Below are 18,050 nucleotides of genomic sequence, written 5' to 3' on the forward strand. Positions count from 1 at the left end.
GAGAATAAATTTCAATGTTTCTATCTCTGCAGCATAATTTTACATCTTCAACAAGTTTACCTACATTTCTATTTGTAATGCATTATACAGTAGAACCCCGCAAATCCGAACTAATTGGGGGGACAGCCTGTTCGGATTCCGAAAAGTTCGGATTATCCGAAAGTTAGCCTAAGAAGCTAACGAAGATGATTTTTAAAAGATTTGAACTGCCACCGATCCCTTTATGAAACTTTATCCGCACGTTTATGCCTCCAATATTCTAAAGCTGAAAAATATTTAGATCACTGAAATATTAAATCGCTAACGCCAGTAGTTTTGTTTAGTCACGGGACTTCGGTTTTGTAAATGATTCATTTAATTTGTAATCTGGATATTGATTACACTATGTTTCTCATGTTTCTTATCTTTTTCAATGTTTTCGTTCATAGTATACCATGGGAAATGTGTATTATGCACATTCCTTTATTGATTGTGTTTAAGTTTTTATAAGTAGGTACTACGTGTATTTATTTTTAATAAATTTCACATGTCCAAATTCCTATTAATTTTACATTGTTAAATTTTCTGGTTCTCTGTACATATAATAAACATGTTTTTAAATTTTTATTTTGAATTTTAAAAAAAATTTTCACTTTCCGTTGGTTCGGATTTGCCGAAAGTTCGGATTTGCGGGGTTCGGATTTGCGGGGTTCTACTGTAATTAAGTATTTATAATAATATTGTCCATGTACACCATTCGCTAAATAAATAAATCTGTTATGTGAATTTTTATATGAGTGCAAATAGTATGCAGGGTAGGAGCACTATACCAACTCAAAAGTATGCACCTTATACACAAAGGGAAAAATCTCTTCTGGTAGAATTTGTGAAGGGAAGCACAATGATAGAAAACAAAAGAACAGACGGTGCTTCCCTAGCAGACGGAAAGAAGAAGGCTTTGGAGAAGCTAACAGATTACTACAACGTCCAGCCTGACGTCAGTACGGTAAGGACCAGCGACCAGCTGAAGAAACTGTGGACGAACCTAAAACAAAGGTAGAAAACTTTGATTTGTTTAAGCAAATGCATATTTATTGATTATTACAATTTTTTATCATAGGAAACGCAAAGAAACGACAGAATTGCGCCACAACATGTTGGCTACAGGTGGTGGCCCCATGGAAATTCCAAAGTATTGTTATGAATTTCTCACTGAGTCCGGCCCTCACCCGCCCGTAGACGAGAGATAACTGGATTCCTTCTATTTCTTCGAGAAGCGTTTGGATGGAGTTGTTTACTTGAATCGATTGGCATGAAGAAGTCCAGAACCGTATGCGACTCTTTATAAGCACGGATCGTGTGAGACGCAGCCAGTTAACATTTCGACGCGAGAATATTGTTACGCCGTGATCGGGTTTTGAAATGTATTAGTTATCGTAATTATGTTTAGTTAGTAAAATCATAAATTGAAGTTTGTAAATAAATTAGATGTGTTAGTTTGAGTTATTTGTAAATTAAATAAGTGATGTAAATAAAATAATATCAGTAAGTCTTCCTTTATTTAAATTAAACTTAGTGCCTAAAAACATAAATAATAAAACAGTAAAGACACTTTTATAACATTGGTGTCAGAAGTGGGATAGTTTAAATAAACAAAACTCGGTTAAAGTGCAGTGTGGAACCTTTAAAAATAAATAAATATAAATCGTAATAAATACAGTGTGTGACCATGTCTTCACAGCATAAGCCGAAAGTTTGTGATCTCCGCGTTACGGAGCTCAGAGCAGAATTGGAAAATCGCGAGCTTGAGTCGGCTGGGAAAAAGGCTGATCTAGTCGATCGTCTGAAGAACGCACTAAAAGAAGAGGGTCATGATCCAGAAACCTACGTGTTTGAGGACAAGCATGCTGCTTTGATTTCGTCAATAATTTCTAAAGAGATTTCTCAAGTTTCTGGTGAGATCTCCCAAGTTTCTGGCGAGATTTCGAAAGTTTCGACAGACATTACATCGTTAGAGAAAAAGGTTTCTAGTGAAATCTCCCAAGTTTCCTCGGATGTTTCGAAAGTTTCGACAGACATATCGTTAGAGAACAAAGTTTCTGGAGACATTACATCGTTAGAGAACAAAGTTTCTAGTGAAATTTCACAAGTTTCTACAGACATTATATCATTAGAACAGAAAGTTTCTAGTGAAATTTCGAAAGTTTCGGGTGATATTTCATCCCTTGAAAGCAAGATGACTAACGAGATCTCTAGAGTCACTTCGGATTTTGATGACAAGATATCGTCTATAAAATCTACTTTTGGAGAAAAGATCAAGGAAATAGAAAAGAAAATGGATGAAACGGAAAAAGTAGACAAATGGATGGAACCCATCTGAACAGACATTAAAGATGATGAAATCAAATACAAATTGGAGCCACGGTCGATAGTTGAAGGTAGTGTGAGTCTTGCTCGTGTTAAGGTGCCAAATTTCAATGGAAAGTCGTCATGGACCAGTTATAAGAAACAGTTTGAAACAGTTTCAAGAGCGAACGGATGGTCTGAAAAAGACAAAGCTGTAAATCGGGTTATTGCTCTTCGAAGGATGTACTCCAGACCATAGCTGTAGAGGAGACGAATGATTTTGAACAACTCATGAAGAGACTAAACATGCGTTATGGGCACGAACATTTGGAGTAACTCTATCAGGCGCGGCTTAAAAACCGACGACAAAAGAAAGATGAAGCTCTTCAAGAATAGAGCTAGATATTGCCAGTTTAGTACGATTTGCTTATCCAACAGCTCCCGAAGACATGATGGAAATGTTAGCTGTTCAAACATTTATCGATGGTCTTCGTGATGTTGAAATGCAGAGAACACTGCGATTAGCTCGTCACAAGACGCTGGTCGATGTATTGTCCGCGGCCCTCGAATCCGAATCAGCTACGCAGGCCTCTGGTGAGTATAGTGCAGTTCGAACTGTGAAAGAAGAGGACGATGAAGCCAAACTTGACCAGCTGGTAAATATGGTGAAAGGCTTTACATTGAAGAAAACGAAGACCATGAATTGCTGGAATTGTGGCGAAAAGGGGCACGCACGGAGTTTAAGGAAGAACGCAAATCAAGAAACTCACCAGCAGGAAATAAGAGAACGCACGGACCCTAGGGGGGCAGCCTCGACTCAGAACTCCTCTAAAGACCATCTAATACTAATAGCTTCTTTTAAATGTCGTGAAGATAGTGTATATGTAGATGGGGAAATAAATGGTAAAAAGTATACATTGTTGGTGGATACCGGAGCGACCAGGACCATTATACGACCGTCAGTTATAAACAGTCGTAAGAAACTCTTACCAACGAGGTTGCGACTGCGGACTGCCACAGGTGAAAATGCCAACATCCACGGAGAAATCCAGATACAATTGGGGATTGGAGCAGAAAAGTTCGTCCATACTGTCATAGTTGCAGACATCGAAGAAGATGTTATATTAGGAATGGACGTAATGAATTTGCATGGATTTCAATTGGATTTTAAGAACAGGGTAATCAAAGTTGGCAACAAGGAAGTATTTCTTCATCCACATGACAGCACTGTGCTAGCAGCCATTAAAGAAGATACAGTTATGCCTGCGAGGAGTGAAACGATCATCGTAGCGCGGCTAAAGGGAATTGTAGAAGAAGGAATACTTGTTATGATGGAACCATGGAACCACGACGAGGAGGTTGGCCGAGGAATCATAATTGGAAAGGAATTGGTAACTTCTGCTAAAGAAATTCCTTTCCAATTATGATTCCTCGGCCAACCTCCTCGTCGTGGTTCCATGGTTCCATCATAACAGGTGTTCCCTCTTCTACAATTCCCTGTAGCCGCGCTACGATGATCGTTTCACTCCTCGCAGGCACAACTGTATCTTCTTTAATGGCTGCTAGCACAGTGTTGTCATCATGTGGATGAAGAAATACTTCCTCGTTGCCAACTTTGAGCACCCAGTTCGAGTTCCGACCGGATTCCAGGAGGAACCATCTCTTAAGGAGGGGGCAATGTTATGAATTTCTCGAGTCCGGCCCTGACCCGCCCGTAGACGAGAGATAACGGGATTTCTTCTACTTCTTCGAGAAGCGTTTGGATGGAGTTGTTTACTTGAATCGATTGTTGGAGAAATCCAGAACCGTATGCGACTCTTTATAAGCACGGATCGTGTGAGACGCAGCCAGTTAACATTTCGACGCGAGAATATTGTTACGCCGTGATCGGGTTTTGAAATGTATTAGTTATCGTAATTATTATGTTTAATTAGTAAAATCATAAATTGGAGTTTGTAAATAAATTAGATGTGTTAGTTTGAGTTATTAGTTTATATTAGTTGTGAACCAATAACGGAAAAGGAGATTTTGGAAGCTGGAAAAAGGTTAAAGAACAAATTTACGTCAGGTCCAGATACAATCCCATCATTTCTTTTTAAAGATTGTCTGCGGGTTTTAATAAAACCACTACAAACAATTTTCAACTTGATTTTAAAAACGTCAACATTTCCGGATGCTTGGAAAATAGCTAAGGTTTTCCTATTCACAAATCAGATAGCCGTAATATCGTGAATAATTATAGACCAATATCTATTTTGAATAATGCTGCTAAAATTTTGGAAACCATTTTGTACAATCGTATATATGTATCTACTAGGAATCTTATATCTACAGATCAGTACGGATTCATGAGCGCAGGATCCACTACTAGTAATTTTGCAGTATTTACTCAGTATTTATGTAAATCACTTGACGCAAGGGGGCAAATTGGTGCAGTTTACACTGACTTCTCAAAAGTATTCGACAAGATAAACCATCGAATATTATTATAAAAACTTTCTTCAATGGGAATTAACAATACTTATTTCCAGCTTCTCAAGTCTTACTTGTCGCAACGCAGACAGTATGTTTATTATAATGGCTATAGTTCAGAAATATATACTGCAACCAGTGGAGTCCCGCAATGATCGAATTTAGGCCCATTGCTATTTTTTATTATTTATTAATGATTTGAGTGAGTCCTTAGATTGTAATAAGCTGATGTTTGCGGATGACTTGAAATTATATGTAACAATTAATACCTTATAAGATTGTGTTATGTTGCAAACACAAATTAATTTATTACATAATTAGTGTCTACAAAACCAACTTCACCTAAACAAATCTAAATGTAAGATTCTTACTTTTAGTCGTAAATATAATACTTTGATGTTTCCATATGAAATTGATAATGTTGTATTAGAAAGAACTAATTGTATCAAAGATCTGGGTATTTACATGGACTGTAAACTAACATTTAACTATCACATTAATTCTATTGTTCCCTCGGCATATCGCTCATAGGTTTCATTATTCGCAACTGCAAAAGTTTCTATAATCTATCAGCACTAAATGCTATGTACATGAGCTTAGTTAGATCCAAATTGGAATACGGTGCTTTAATATGGAATCCTATTTTTAAATATTCCAACGTTGTCGAAAGGGTTCAAAAAAATATCTAAAATTTTTAACCTTCAAAGTTACAGGAACATATCCCCGAAGGGGTTGTGATTATGTCGCTTTGTTAGTTTTAATTTTATTTCATTAGAGATGCGTAGGAATCAATCAGCGATATTATTTTTGCATAAACTCTTAAATGGTGGAGTTGACTGTCCTAATTTACTAGTACAAATCGATATCTCTGTTCCTTGGGTATCAGCTCGATCTAATAATACATTTGTGTGTGAAAGATTATACACGAATATAATGTTGGCACCAATCAACTTCATGTGCAGAAACGCAAACAAACTATCTAATAGTTGTGATAATATTATCTTATATTCTATACTACTTTTTTTAGTAGTATTTTGTATTTTGACAACGAAACCCGATTTGGGCTTTGAAACGTTAATAAAATCATTTTTTTTTTTGGTAAAATTGTGGCTTATTCCCATTAAAAATAGTTGAATATTCAATTATGTTCAATAATATTCAATTATATTCAATAATACTTAAAATGGAATCTCAAGATAAGTATTCACTATTCTAGGCACTTTGCCAACCATATTGGTATGACAGATTCGTACTATGCACGATAGCGCACATCTATATGTAGCTACAATAGTGAATATTTATCTTGATGAAATTCGATTTAAAAGAATATATTGACCACGCTAACCCATATCAGATTTAAATCCAATCGAGCATTTATGTGACACTTAAAACATTGTTTTTGAAAAAGAAATAAGATTCCTGTGGCAGTGGGAGCTAAGAATTGTAGCACAAAATTTTTTACATCACATGATAATTACAACATTTTCGATATTTTTGTCCATGGCTATATATTATTTTGTTTCAAAAGTAATAGCAAAAAAGCAATAAAGATTACTCCGATCAAGAACCAAAAGAAAATGGCAATAAGGAAGATAATGAAATAAATGCGCAGAAAAAAAATGACAGCAATTTGTGCAACGAACTGAAACAAGTAGAAAGTAGTGAAGATAATGAAACCAACAACAAAGTTTATAAAAACCCGGGAGAAATAGAAAATTAAGAAAGAATCGAAACAGATCATCAAATAAAAACTGACAGCAAAATTTGTGAGGAACCAATAATGGAAAGTGAAGAAGATCTTAAAGACTATGGAACAAAAGCGGGCCAGATGTCAGAAAATAATGCATGCGACGACATGGACGTCGTAGAACTATTTAATATTTACCAAAATTAAATGAAAAAATATAAGTAATTTATAGTAGATAGATTTAATAAAAGTTTTTGATCACTCATTGTAACTTTTTATTTGGTTTTAATCATTACAGAACCAATAATAGAAAGTGAAGAAGATCTTAAAGACTATGGAACAAAAGCGGGCCAGATGTCAGAAAATAATGCATGCGACGACATGGACGTCGTAGAACTATTTAATCTGTACCAAAATTAAATAAAAAAATATAAGTAATATATAGTAGATAGATTTATATGCGACAACCACTGAATTGACTGAATTCTTCAATTTCGAGACTAGCTATCAGAGGCGGAGCATTATAATAGGTAAGTTATATATTTTTGTATAAAATAATTAGTAATATGTAGAGCTCGCATATTAAGTGCATATTTGCATATTTTGTATAAATTATATAAGTGCATATGCATTTACAAAAAATTTTTTAAAGAGAAATGAGAAGTTTCAGATCTAAACAATAAATCGGAAAATTCTCGTGGCACCACTTTCTGGTAGCATCCTTAATCTCTGCCTTTTAGAATTTATAAGGCAAGGGACGACGAATAAAGGAGACGAAGGGGACTCTACAATATGCAGTCACATTTTGTTAGTGAGAAAATTTTATTATTGTTAAGTGATGCTGCGCAAGTGATATGAGCAAAGGTGGACAACATTTAAAAATATTTTTTCTTTGTTACCTACTTGCTTAGCACACGCTTTAAATAGAGTAGCAGAAACTGGAAGGACCGCTTTTCCAATGGTCCCCTTGTATCAAATATAAAAACATATTTTTAAAATCCCTTCTGCGAGTTGAGTTGTATAAAGATCGTTTACCTAATGTGCGTTTACCACCTGAACCTGTGATAACCAGATGGGGAACATGGTTATGTCACCAAATCAGAAATGAGAAGTTTCAGATCTAAACAATAAATCGGAAAATTCTCGTGGCACCACTTTCTGGTAGCATCCTTAATCTCTGCCTTTTAGAATTTATAAGGCAAGGGACGACGAATAAAGGAGACGAAGGGGACTCTACAATATGCAGTCACATTTTGTTAGTGAGAAAATTTTATTATTGTTAAGTGATGCTGCGCAAGTGATATGAGCAAAGGTGGACAACATTTAAAAATATTTTTTCTTTGTTACCTACTTGCTTAGCACACGCTTTAAATAGAGTAGCAGAAACTGGAAGGACCGCTTTTCCAATGGTCCCCTTGTATCAAATATAAAAACATATTTTTAAAATCCCTTCTGCGAGTTGAGTTGTATAAAGATCGTTTACCTAATGTGCGTTTACCACCTGAACCTGTGATAACCAGATGGGGAACATGGTTATGTCACCAAATCAGAAATGAGAAGTTTCAGATCTAAACAATAAATCGGAAAATTCTCGTGGCACCACTTTCTGGTAGCATCCTTAATCTCTGCCTTTTAGAATTTATAAGGCAAGGGACGACGAATAAAGGAGACGAAGGGGACTCTACAATATGCAGTCACATTTTGTTAGTGAGAAAATTTTATTATTGTTAAGTGATGCTGCGCAAGTGATATGAGCAAAGGTGGACAACATTTAAAAATATTTTTTCTTTGTTACCTACTTGCTTAGCACACGCTTTAAATAGAGTAGCAGAAACTGGAAGGACCGCTTTTCCAATGGTCCCCTTGTATCAAATATAAAAACATATTTTTAAAATCCCTTCTGCGAGTTGAGTTGTATAAAGATCGTTTACCTAATGTGCGTTTACCACCTGAACCTGTGATAACCAGATGGGGAACATGGTTATGTCACCAAATCGCGCATATCTACGCGTTTGCTTTTGCTTAGCCTCCGCCCACCAGCCAGGAAGCTTCCTGATTGGTCGGTTCGCGTTTCGAATTTTAATGCGTCTTATTCGTGTATCTCGAAAAGGTATATAATAAAGTGAATTTTTTCATTCACTCTCTTGAATCTACGTCGTATTGAGCGCTCACTTACGAGCTGGGGCTTCGGCCTCTTCCTCGGCCTTTGGCCGCCTTACGGGCGAAATGCCTCGTGAAAATAGAATCTGTGCTGCTGTTTTTCCTCAACTATAAACTGTGTTCATTTCAACTACGTAGAACCCTATTAGCGTTTCAGGGTGCCAGATTAGAGCAAGAAACGTAACAGAAGATACGCCTAGAAAGGCATCCTACGAGGGGAAGTGTAAATACGAACCTCACCTAGGACACAGCACAACCCTTCCAACGATAACTGGAATGGAGAGCATCATGGAGGTGGGCTTCACATCTTATTTTGAGCCGTCTTTTTACACCCCCAGATGACAGTTAAAGTCTGTAAATTTCATAACCGATAATTTTGAGGGAATTAGAGACATTATTTGTAGTTTCGATGTAGATAACTCAGGTGCTAAAAAAATGTGTGGATGTTTTACAAAAAATAAGTAATTTTGTCACATAATCCAAACCAGTTTTGTAAATAGTGCTGTGCTGAACCAATTACTAAATTAGAAAAGCGAGAGATTTTATTGGACCAAATTATTGAATTATGTAAAAATCGGGTATAAGACCATATACAATTATTACATTAGGCACTGTTACAGATCATTCCTTAAATGAAAGCGACCAAATAAAAAATTGGGTAGGGTTGACACTGCTGTAAAAGACGTTATTCAACAAACAGTTTACAATTTTTACAAAGAAAATAGAGTGCCTACTTTAGAACTGATTCGTGAAAAGTTGAGAGATTTTCCTGAATATAGTTATACATCTTTGGAAACACTGCGCGAGATTTTGATGAGTTGTGGATTTAAATGTAAGAAACTAGATAATCGAATGGTAAAAATGGAATCTCGGCGTATCGTTGAACTTCGACGAGAGTATTTGAGTAAAATAAAAGAGTATCACAATTCAAACAGAAATATAATATATTTAGACGAAACCTGGTTCAATACGTATGATGTTGTCAAGTATAGCTGGGTTGACAACACAAGAAATTGTGCGTTAATTACACCTTGTTCAAGACGAAAACGTGTTTTTATTCTTCATGCTGGAAGCAAAGATAATTTTGTATCTAATGCGTTGCCATTGTCGGCCAAAAATATAACAAAGTCTTCTTCCGATTATCACGAAGATATGACAGCCGATTTATTAAAAGTGGTTTCTCGAACAGCTCATGCCTAATATTCCGCCGAATTCAGTGATTGTTATGGACAATGCGTCGTATCATTCCCGCATATTAAATAAAATACCTAATAATGACACGAAAAAAGATGAAATTTTAAAATTCATGGAACTTAAAAACATCACTGTTCCTAAAAAGGTTCCAGGAAAGAAGGAATTAATTAAAATAGTCAAAAGTCGGAATTTTAAAAACGAATACGTCATTGACACCATTTGCAGCAGGCACAGCCATACTCTTTTGCGATTACCCCCATACTGTTGCATTTTAATCAAATAAATTGAAATGGTTTGGGGTACCGTAAAAAAACGATTGCGAAAATATAATCAGTCACCAACATTAGGCGCAGTGGCCATTGAGAATATTCGAGAAGTAATTGGTGGCATTAATGCGATGTGTGGAAAAATTGCGAAGCTCATGTTGTAAAAATAGAAAACAATATCCTGTTTTACCGTCAATAGCACCAATAGTTATCCAACCTGGGAACGATTCGACTTCAGAAGACTCTGACTTTGAAATTAATTTCTTTACAGCTATCACGATGCATATCATTATTATACAGTGTGTCGCATTTAAGATGAAGGCACCTCTATCGGCTATCAAAATAAATACAGATTTGAAATTTTGCACAGTCATACATGTTGATGCGTCACATTTTTTAAAGATAGGCAACTGAAATTTAAATTTTAAACGCGGCCTACTGCGAATCCACAAACAAGGTAAATTTTTTCGACTTGTTAGAGGTTGTGTGGTTATTAGTGTTAATTTAAAAAAAAACCATGACTGGCCGATCCAAAGTTTTGTACAAAAAGATATTTTTAAAAAACGAGAAATCGTCCCTCTTCCTGATAAACGTGGTAAGCATGCATCTAAGTTTAAATTTCTGAGTTATAGAAGAACACATAGTTATTTAACCCGGTATTTCACATTACAGAAGGGAGCATGCTCCAAATCGCCGCTACTTGCCAAGTGATCTAAGCATTGATGCAATGTACAGAAACTTTCTAGAAACTCATCCTGATATGAAATGTTGATATGAAGATTGTGAAGCAATTTTTGAAACAAGTACGGTAAGAGTTTTAACAAATCTCGAAAAAGTAATAATGCTTCCTCGCATTTATTTGTGCTGAAAAAAGGTTTTATTTAACCAAAAAATAGTGGTATATAACGAAAGTTTTGTATCATTGAAAACATTGGGAAAAACTGAACCGTTTGCATCATTATGGTATGAAGCAACATCAGGTAGAAGCAAGGAAGCGATTATTAGTACTTTTTATTCATTTATGTTGCACTATCGAGATGCAGAGCGTTTTGTATTCTCTGTAGATAACTGTTCTTCACAAAACAAAAATTGGACAACAATATAATAAATAAATTCCAATAAAAATGTAGCTCAGGATATAACTGTAAATTATAATAAAGGTTTTTCGTAAATACTTATGTTTTATCCAACAAATGTTTATAAAAAACAATATTAAAATATTTAAATATTTTGCCTCTCGAGGCAGTTATATAAATTTTATAATAAGTACCTACATAGTTAAAACAAAGCTTAAACCGGGAGCAGTCACGCCGTTAGAAAAAATCTAACATTTTACCCTTTTTCATGATAACTCGATGAAAAATTTTGCAACATATAATTTTCTACTCGTAAGTGCCTCGAGGAAGGGTGTAGTAATGCGTAGGTTTATTTTTTTCTCTTCTTCTTTTTGTGGAATTTATGGCTTTGGTGAGAACCAATTAGCATTAATAACACAGGCCTACAGAAAAAAATTGTTTTGGTGCCGTGAATCTTTAAGCTGATTTTTACTATATTAGGGGCGATAAATCGAAATATGGATTCCGTTTTTTTGTATCAGCTCTAGTTTTATGGATATGGCACATTCCGAAATTAGTAGTTTTATTATTTGAGACAATGAAGAATATGCTATTCAAAGGAATATACATTGTTAATTAAACTTCTTCCTCAGTATATTTGTTGTTCTCACTATATTATGCCTTATTTATGCAGGAAATGATACTTTAATGTCGTTACATAAGGAAATAAAACAGCTTGGAAAGTATCTTCAAACTTTTAAGATGATACATTTACCACTTGTAAACCCATTCAGCTTCCACCTAATAAAATACTAGGTGCTTCAAAGTCACTTAGTGCTGCTGCGTACCAACATCGATTGTTATGGGGCTTGGCAAAAATTTATTGGATAGTGGTAGAACCATATTTGTGGATAACTATTATACCAGTATCGAACTTGCTCCAAAATTTCTGGACAGACAAACTCATCTGGTCGGCACCTTAAGAAAAAATCGGAAGGGAATCCCAAAAGATATAGTACAAAAAAAATTAAAAAAAAAGGCGAAGTTGTTGCCAAGGAAAGTGATTCTGGAGTGGTGATACTGGAGTGGTGATACTGGAGTGGTGATACTGGAGTGGTGATACTGAAGTGGTGTGATAAACGTGAAGTTTTGATGCTGACAACAAAACACAAAAATAGGATGGTTACTGTAAAGTACAAAAATAAGATGGTTACTGTAAAGTCCAAAAATGGAACTGAAAAGGAAAAACCAACAGCTATTAGAGACTATAACCAAAACAAAAGTTTCATTGATCTCTCTGATCAACTAAAAGCCTACTCTTCTTGCCTCAGACGTAGCCTCAAGTGGTATCGCAAATTGGCAATAGAAATTCTTCTAGGTTCAACTATCGTAAACGCGTTTATACTATATAAACAGGTTACTGGTAAAAATATCACAATTACCCAATTTAGAGAAGATATTGCCAAACACTTGATAAATATAACCTCAAGAGAAAATCCTCCATTGGTAGAGAGCCATCACATTCAGGAAGTGAACACTACTAGTAGACGTAGATGCTCAAATTGCTACAAGAACATGTCCGAACAACACGGTAGAAAATACGCCACGTCTAAGGCCACTATGTCGCGTTATAAATGTATACAGTGCGATAAATTTTATTGTATACCTTGCTTTACTTATGTTCATATGTGCAAATCTCTCTATCAGCGAGGTTCCTACAGCCTCTGCCGCTTCTCGCATTTCGACCGCCATCGTTTTCTGTCCATCCATTCGTCTTCTTTGATGGCTCTATCTTTCATGATGTGCCGTACATTTTCTTCCCAGGCAACTGAAAGTCTTCCCCTTCTTCTTCTTTGGTGTGGTATGTAATTTAAAGCTTTCTTTGGCCATCTATCTTCATTCATTCGTTTCACGTGACCATACCACACTAGTTGTCTAGTTTCAATTTTATCTACACTGGAATATACAGTATGTGTCCTCCTTCTAATATCTTCATTCCTGATGTGATCTTTTTTAGATATAACACACGCTCTCCTTAGATAATCCATTTCTACTACTTCTATTCTTTTCCTATCTTTTTTTGTCATCTGCCAAACTTCTGCCCCATAAGTCATAATAGGCTCTATTAAGGTACGATAGATTGTCAATTTCGTTTCTTGCCTTATATCTTTAGACCACAGTAGAGAGCTCAGAATGTTTACCGCTTTTTTGCCCTGCTGCGTTCTCTTTTCGATGTCTCCTTTGGTAGTGCCTTCTTTAGATATTATGTGCAAATTACGAGTATAAAGACTGCAAAATACTGATTTCTTACGTTTTATTTTTTATTTTATTGTTGGAATACAAATTTTGTGTTTATAAATATAAGCGAATATATTTTATTTTATATATTTTCAAATTTATTCTGTTTATTTTTCAAATTTATTCTGTTTATTTTTCAAATAAAATAATATTTTGTCGTCTAAATTCATTGATTTTTTAATTACCTAACAAACTACATTACAGCAGTAAAAAGAATACATAAAACAAAAATATTATGGTATGATATTGTGACATTCAACCCTTAATCAAATCGTATATATTCGGGTCCAGGGCCGGGCCAACTAACTTAATTTGTTCATTGGGCCATCTACTCTTATTTCTCATAGCATTTCTACTCAAACGTGAAGCAATTCTGTGCAGCGCGGCTTGTGAGTAAAACATTACATGCGAGACATATGTGTGCGGCGCGGCCTGTTGTAAATACATTCGTGCGAGGCACACTTGCCACACATGTTTGTTCGAATTTGGCACAAAATCGAAGCTCTTGATTGGTCGTGAAGAACGGAAGTCGGAAATTACGTATGACAAGATCAGAGAATCTTGTCAAGATGTAAAGAAAAGAGCATTCATTCTTACAATGGTAGCGAATCAATGAACATCGATCGATAGTCAGTAACCGGCTTTTTTGCGACGCAAAACGAATTTCCAAATAAAATGGGATCTATCAAAGTTCTTTTGTGTTGTTAGTTAGGTGTACCGTCAGTTGATTGTGTAGCAGTTTTTTTTTATGGTAAAATAAGTGGAATATACGCTTTGTAAAGGTACTGCGTGTAAGTGAAAACCGGCATGGTATAAATCATGGTACGAATATTGTGATGATTTAAACCCAAGCCGCCTGTCTCCTGGATTAGAAAACCTATTTCCCGAGGTAAATAAGCAATTTTCCTTTGTTTTATGGTATTTTCATGGTATGGTGCAATTTCCTGTAATCTGTAATTTTGCATGGACATCTTCGAGTGACGTATGAACTACGTATGTTCTGTCAAGTGTCATGTCAAGTTTCACAATGGTGAATGTTTTGAATTTTAAGGTATAGTGACTATTATAAAATTTTCATAAACTATAACGTTAATTTCTTTTATCAACAAAAAATAAATTTTTTTGGAACTTAAAATATAAAAATGACAAAGTAAATTGTTGAACAGAACAGAGAATAATGTTTGCTTCCATCATTAAAGTAATATTATTGTAAAAGACATAATTGTGAGTTAGTATTAAAATCATTTTGAAACCTTTTGAAATATTTAAAAAATAAAAGATTTATGGAATGATATTTGACAGGTGACATAATTGACAGTTGATATTATTTCCAATAATTAAGTACTACGAGGAGTAGTCAATAATTCTTTAATGTAAACATTGTTCCCTGAAATGAATAAATTTTGTTTTAATTGTAAATGCTATAATGTACAAGTCATAATTACGTCAGATATCAAATCCTCAACGCAATAATTATTGTTTTTCTTTTGGTGCACCACAACCTATGATAGAGAAAAGTAGATGTATTTTTTTACAGGTAATTCAAATCCTTTATGTAATCTGAAAGTTTTGTTGTAAGGAATAATTTTTCAATAAATGCCATAACTGTATTTTGTCCTGTTTATTTACCACTAACCTATTAGCAAAATTTTAACCACAAATTTAAAAGCTTTTTACAGTCAATAAAGAGAAATATTTTTACCCAGTTGTTAAGATGTTGGATCATATAAAGTAAAACTCCTGGTAAGGCGCCCTAAGAAAATATAGCCAGGATTTATATTTAACACCCCAGGATATCTGTAAGTACCCTTGTTTAAATTGGTGATAGTAGTAAATATTTCCTAATCCCTAACTTCTTATTAAACGAACTCACAACTCAGCTCTCCAACCAAAACACGAGCCGCCGTAGCAAAGTAGTTTTTAGAAATATCCCCTAGTTTTCTCCAGACCCCCTTGTATTTAAGTATTCTTAACCTCATACCTTTTGAGAAGCAGTATCTAAACTTTCCAAGCCTCTTGTCTTCTTCCTAATTTCTAAACTCTACAAAATAGCGCCCTCAGACGTGGGGCCAGTCTCTTTTCATCCCCCAGTCATATCGTTAAGTTGTTCCCAAGTTGTTCACATTTTTTTAGCTAGTCCCAACTGTTTTTCAACTTAATTTCTTCTCCTTGCCCCAGATTTGAGACCGATTCTACTATCACAATGTCGCCAATGGCACGCAATTGTTCACGGCTTAGGCTCCACCCACAAATCTCTTTGTTTCGGTAGCGATTCTAAACCATAAAATGCGGCGAATCTCTACCGAAGCCCTCTCTGACTCTCTAGTCTCGACGAGCACCGTACGTGCCTCTAGTGGGCTTCGGCCTACGCCGTGGCGGCCATGTGGCCCTTCTTTACGGACACCTTGTCCTAACTTAGAATTCTGTGCTGCAGTTCTCTATTTTACACTTCAAATACTGTGTTATTACTACCTACTTCCCTAAAAATAATGTAAGAAATAAGATATGAAATCTCAAACCTGGGAAACGCCAAGAAATGGCATTAAAACTTAGGAAAAATGGAATAAAGATGTCAATAACGACTTGGCAGAAAACAAGTCACAACCCTATCTAATTCAGATAGGTAATCGTCTAATCGGAGGATGGCCTAAGAGGCTACTTTCCAGACCAAGCTGACCTTTTCGACTTGTTAATTCCCCGATAGATGATAACAACCAGTATCGCAATATAGTTTAGCCCAAGAGCCCCTACATTTTTTTTAACGTTACGAAGTGGTATAAATTTTTTAATAGGGAGGTATAAATATGTACTTATTGTAGTGTATTAGCATTGTTTTTATGTATGTACTTATAGTAGATGTTAATACAGTACCCATGGTGAAAGCATTATTTAATTTTTTTTTAAAAAGTATTGATGAGTGTATAGACAACTAGTCTATATAAGTAGCGTTGAACATTCTAATGTTGAAACTATTGATAAAGTATAACATTTTATTTGTATTTGTGCATTTATTCATAATTGATTAACAATTTTTTACAGAATAACTTGTTTTTGTGATTTTTTTGTTCGTCATTTGAGTATATGTGTATAGTCTGTGTAGTTTCCGTTTGAGCTTTTAATCCCAATGTTGTCTAGTTTTGTCCCATTATTTTTTTCTCGACTAATCTAGCTTTGTCAGTGTCATAAATATACCAAAGATTAGTTGGAGTCTACCTGTGAAGTAATTGGAGTGTACCCGTAAAGTAAAGTAGTTAGTCAATAAAATTAATATTTGTCTTTCCCTTCTTGTACCAGAATTGATCAGAAGTGCAATACTCGTGATAAAGGAAGTGTGTTTAGTTGTCTAGGAACACTCCCATTAGTTATCGGAACAAGAACCGTTGTTAGTGTTACCCCTTGTAAGCTCATTCGAGAAGCAAGTTTCAATATTGTTTGTGTTTGTCTACCCCTGTTTTGTCTGAAAATATTTGAGTCTGTTGTTTCATGTTTGTTTTGTGTACCCTTGTGTTATTCCCTGTTAGTCCGTGTCAGTGGTAGAGTGTGAATTTTTGACGAATAGTTGATTGACCCCTCTTTTGTTTATTGAGTGATTGCAGACCAAGAGCAGAAGTTGCAACAAAGTCAGTGAGGTTAGGATCTGGCTGCGTGAGAGTGCAAGTGAGGTTTGTGTTCGTTTAATAAATAGAAACGGTTTTTTGTCCGAAAGTCATACTTTCTACTATTTCCTTTGGTCTTTCTCTTGTGTGTCGCTTTCACTCCAGTTTTAAAAATGAAGTCTACCCAAGTAATAGATCTGAAAACCGATGAGTTATCTTATGAACTTTTCATAAGGGGTTTTAATGTCCAAAATAAGACTGTTGAAGAAAAACGTAAGTTGTTGAGAGGTCAGTTAAGTAAAGAGACCATCTCATCTTCCATCGATTTGACTAAAAATGTAGGCGATCCTGATCAAGAGTTGCCTACAATCCAGTCAATATTAGCAGATTTGCAAAGTATTGCGCGGGCAATGAGTGCACAGTCATCAAAGGCTGACTTTGCTCGTTTCAAAACAAGGTCCACTCATCTGGATTTCAGATTGGAAAATTTCCCTGACGATGCAGATGAAGCTATAAAGGAAGTTATTGAAAACTATAAGATGGATTTATTGATGATGACTGGAGATGTCTTAGAAAAGGAAGAGACATCTGACAACGTGTCCTTCCCATCGACTAGTGGTACAACTTCAGTCCCCGTTGCCCCTATTAGTTCAGTTTCAGCCCCTATTATACAAGTTTCAACTCCTGTTAGAGTTTCTGATTTAAATATCAAATTTAATGGTGAGAGTAAAGCCCTTCCCACATTTGTAGAAAAAGTAAGAGATTCTGCTAGGTCCAGAAATATTTCTCATGATGTCCTGTTTAGATCAGCTTTTGAGTTATTCGACGGAAACGCTGCTATTTGGTATAGGAGTGTTAGAAATACACTTAACAGTTGGAATGAGTTGGTAACCCTTCTCAAAACTGCTTTCCTACACCCAGATTATGATGATAATCTCCTCGATGAAATTAAAGGTCGAAAACAAAAAAAGTCTTGAGTCCATCACTATTTATTCCG

At 35.4% G+C, this 18,050-nt stretch overlaps 1 protein-coding gene across 1 annotated transcript; it reads left to right on the top strand.

Moving 5' to 3' along the window:
- The first annotated feature begins 1,708 nt into the window (after positions 1 to 1,708).
- Positions 1,709 to 6,517, top strand: LOC126891538 (pharyngeal muscle protein 2-like). Its single transcript, XM_050660715.1, has 3 exons — positions 1,709 to 1,934; positions 2,764 to 2,981; positions 6,332 to 6,517. The coding sequence occupies exons 1-3, from the start codon at positions 1,709 to 1,711 to the stop codon at positions 6,515 to 6,517; spliced, it is 630 nt and encodes a 209-aa protein (XP_050516672.1).
- The last annotated feature ends 11,533 nt before the right edge of the window (positions 6,518 to 18,050 follow it).

This window comes from Diabrotica virgifera, chromosome 9, assembly GCF_917563875.1.
Source record: "Diabrotica virgifera virgifera chromosome 9, PGI_DIABVI_V3a".
NCBI classification, from domain to species: domain Eukaryota; kingdom Metazoa; phylum Arthropoda; class Insecta; order Coleoptera; family Chrysomelidae; genus Diabrotica; species Diabrotica virgifera.

Coding starts and splice junctions, on each gene's coding strand:
- LOC126891538 (XM_050660715.1), top strand. CDS start 1,709: ATGTCTTCACAGCATAAGCCGAAAGTTTGTGATCTCCGCGTTACGGAG. Junction 1,935..2,763: donor AGAGATTTCTCAAGTTTCTG/GTGAGATCTCCC, acceptor CTTATCCAACAG/CTCCCGAAGACATGATGGAA. Junction 2,982..6,331: donor AAGCCAAACTTGACCAGCTG/GTAAATATGGTG, acceptor CAAAAGTAATAG/CAAAAAAGCAATAAAGATTA.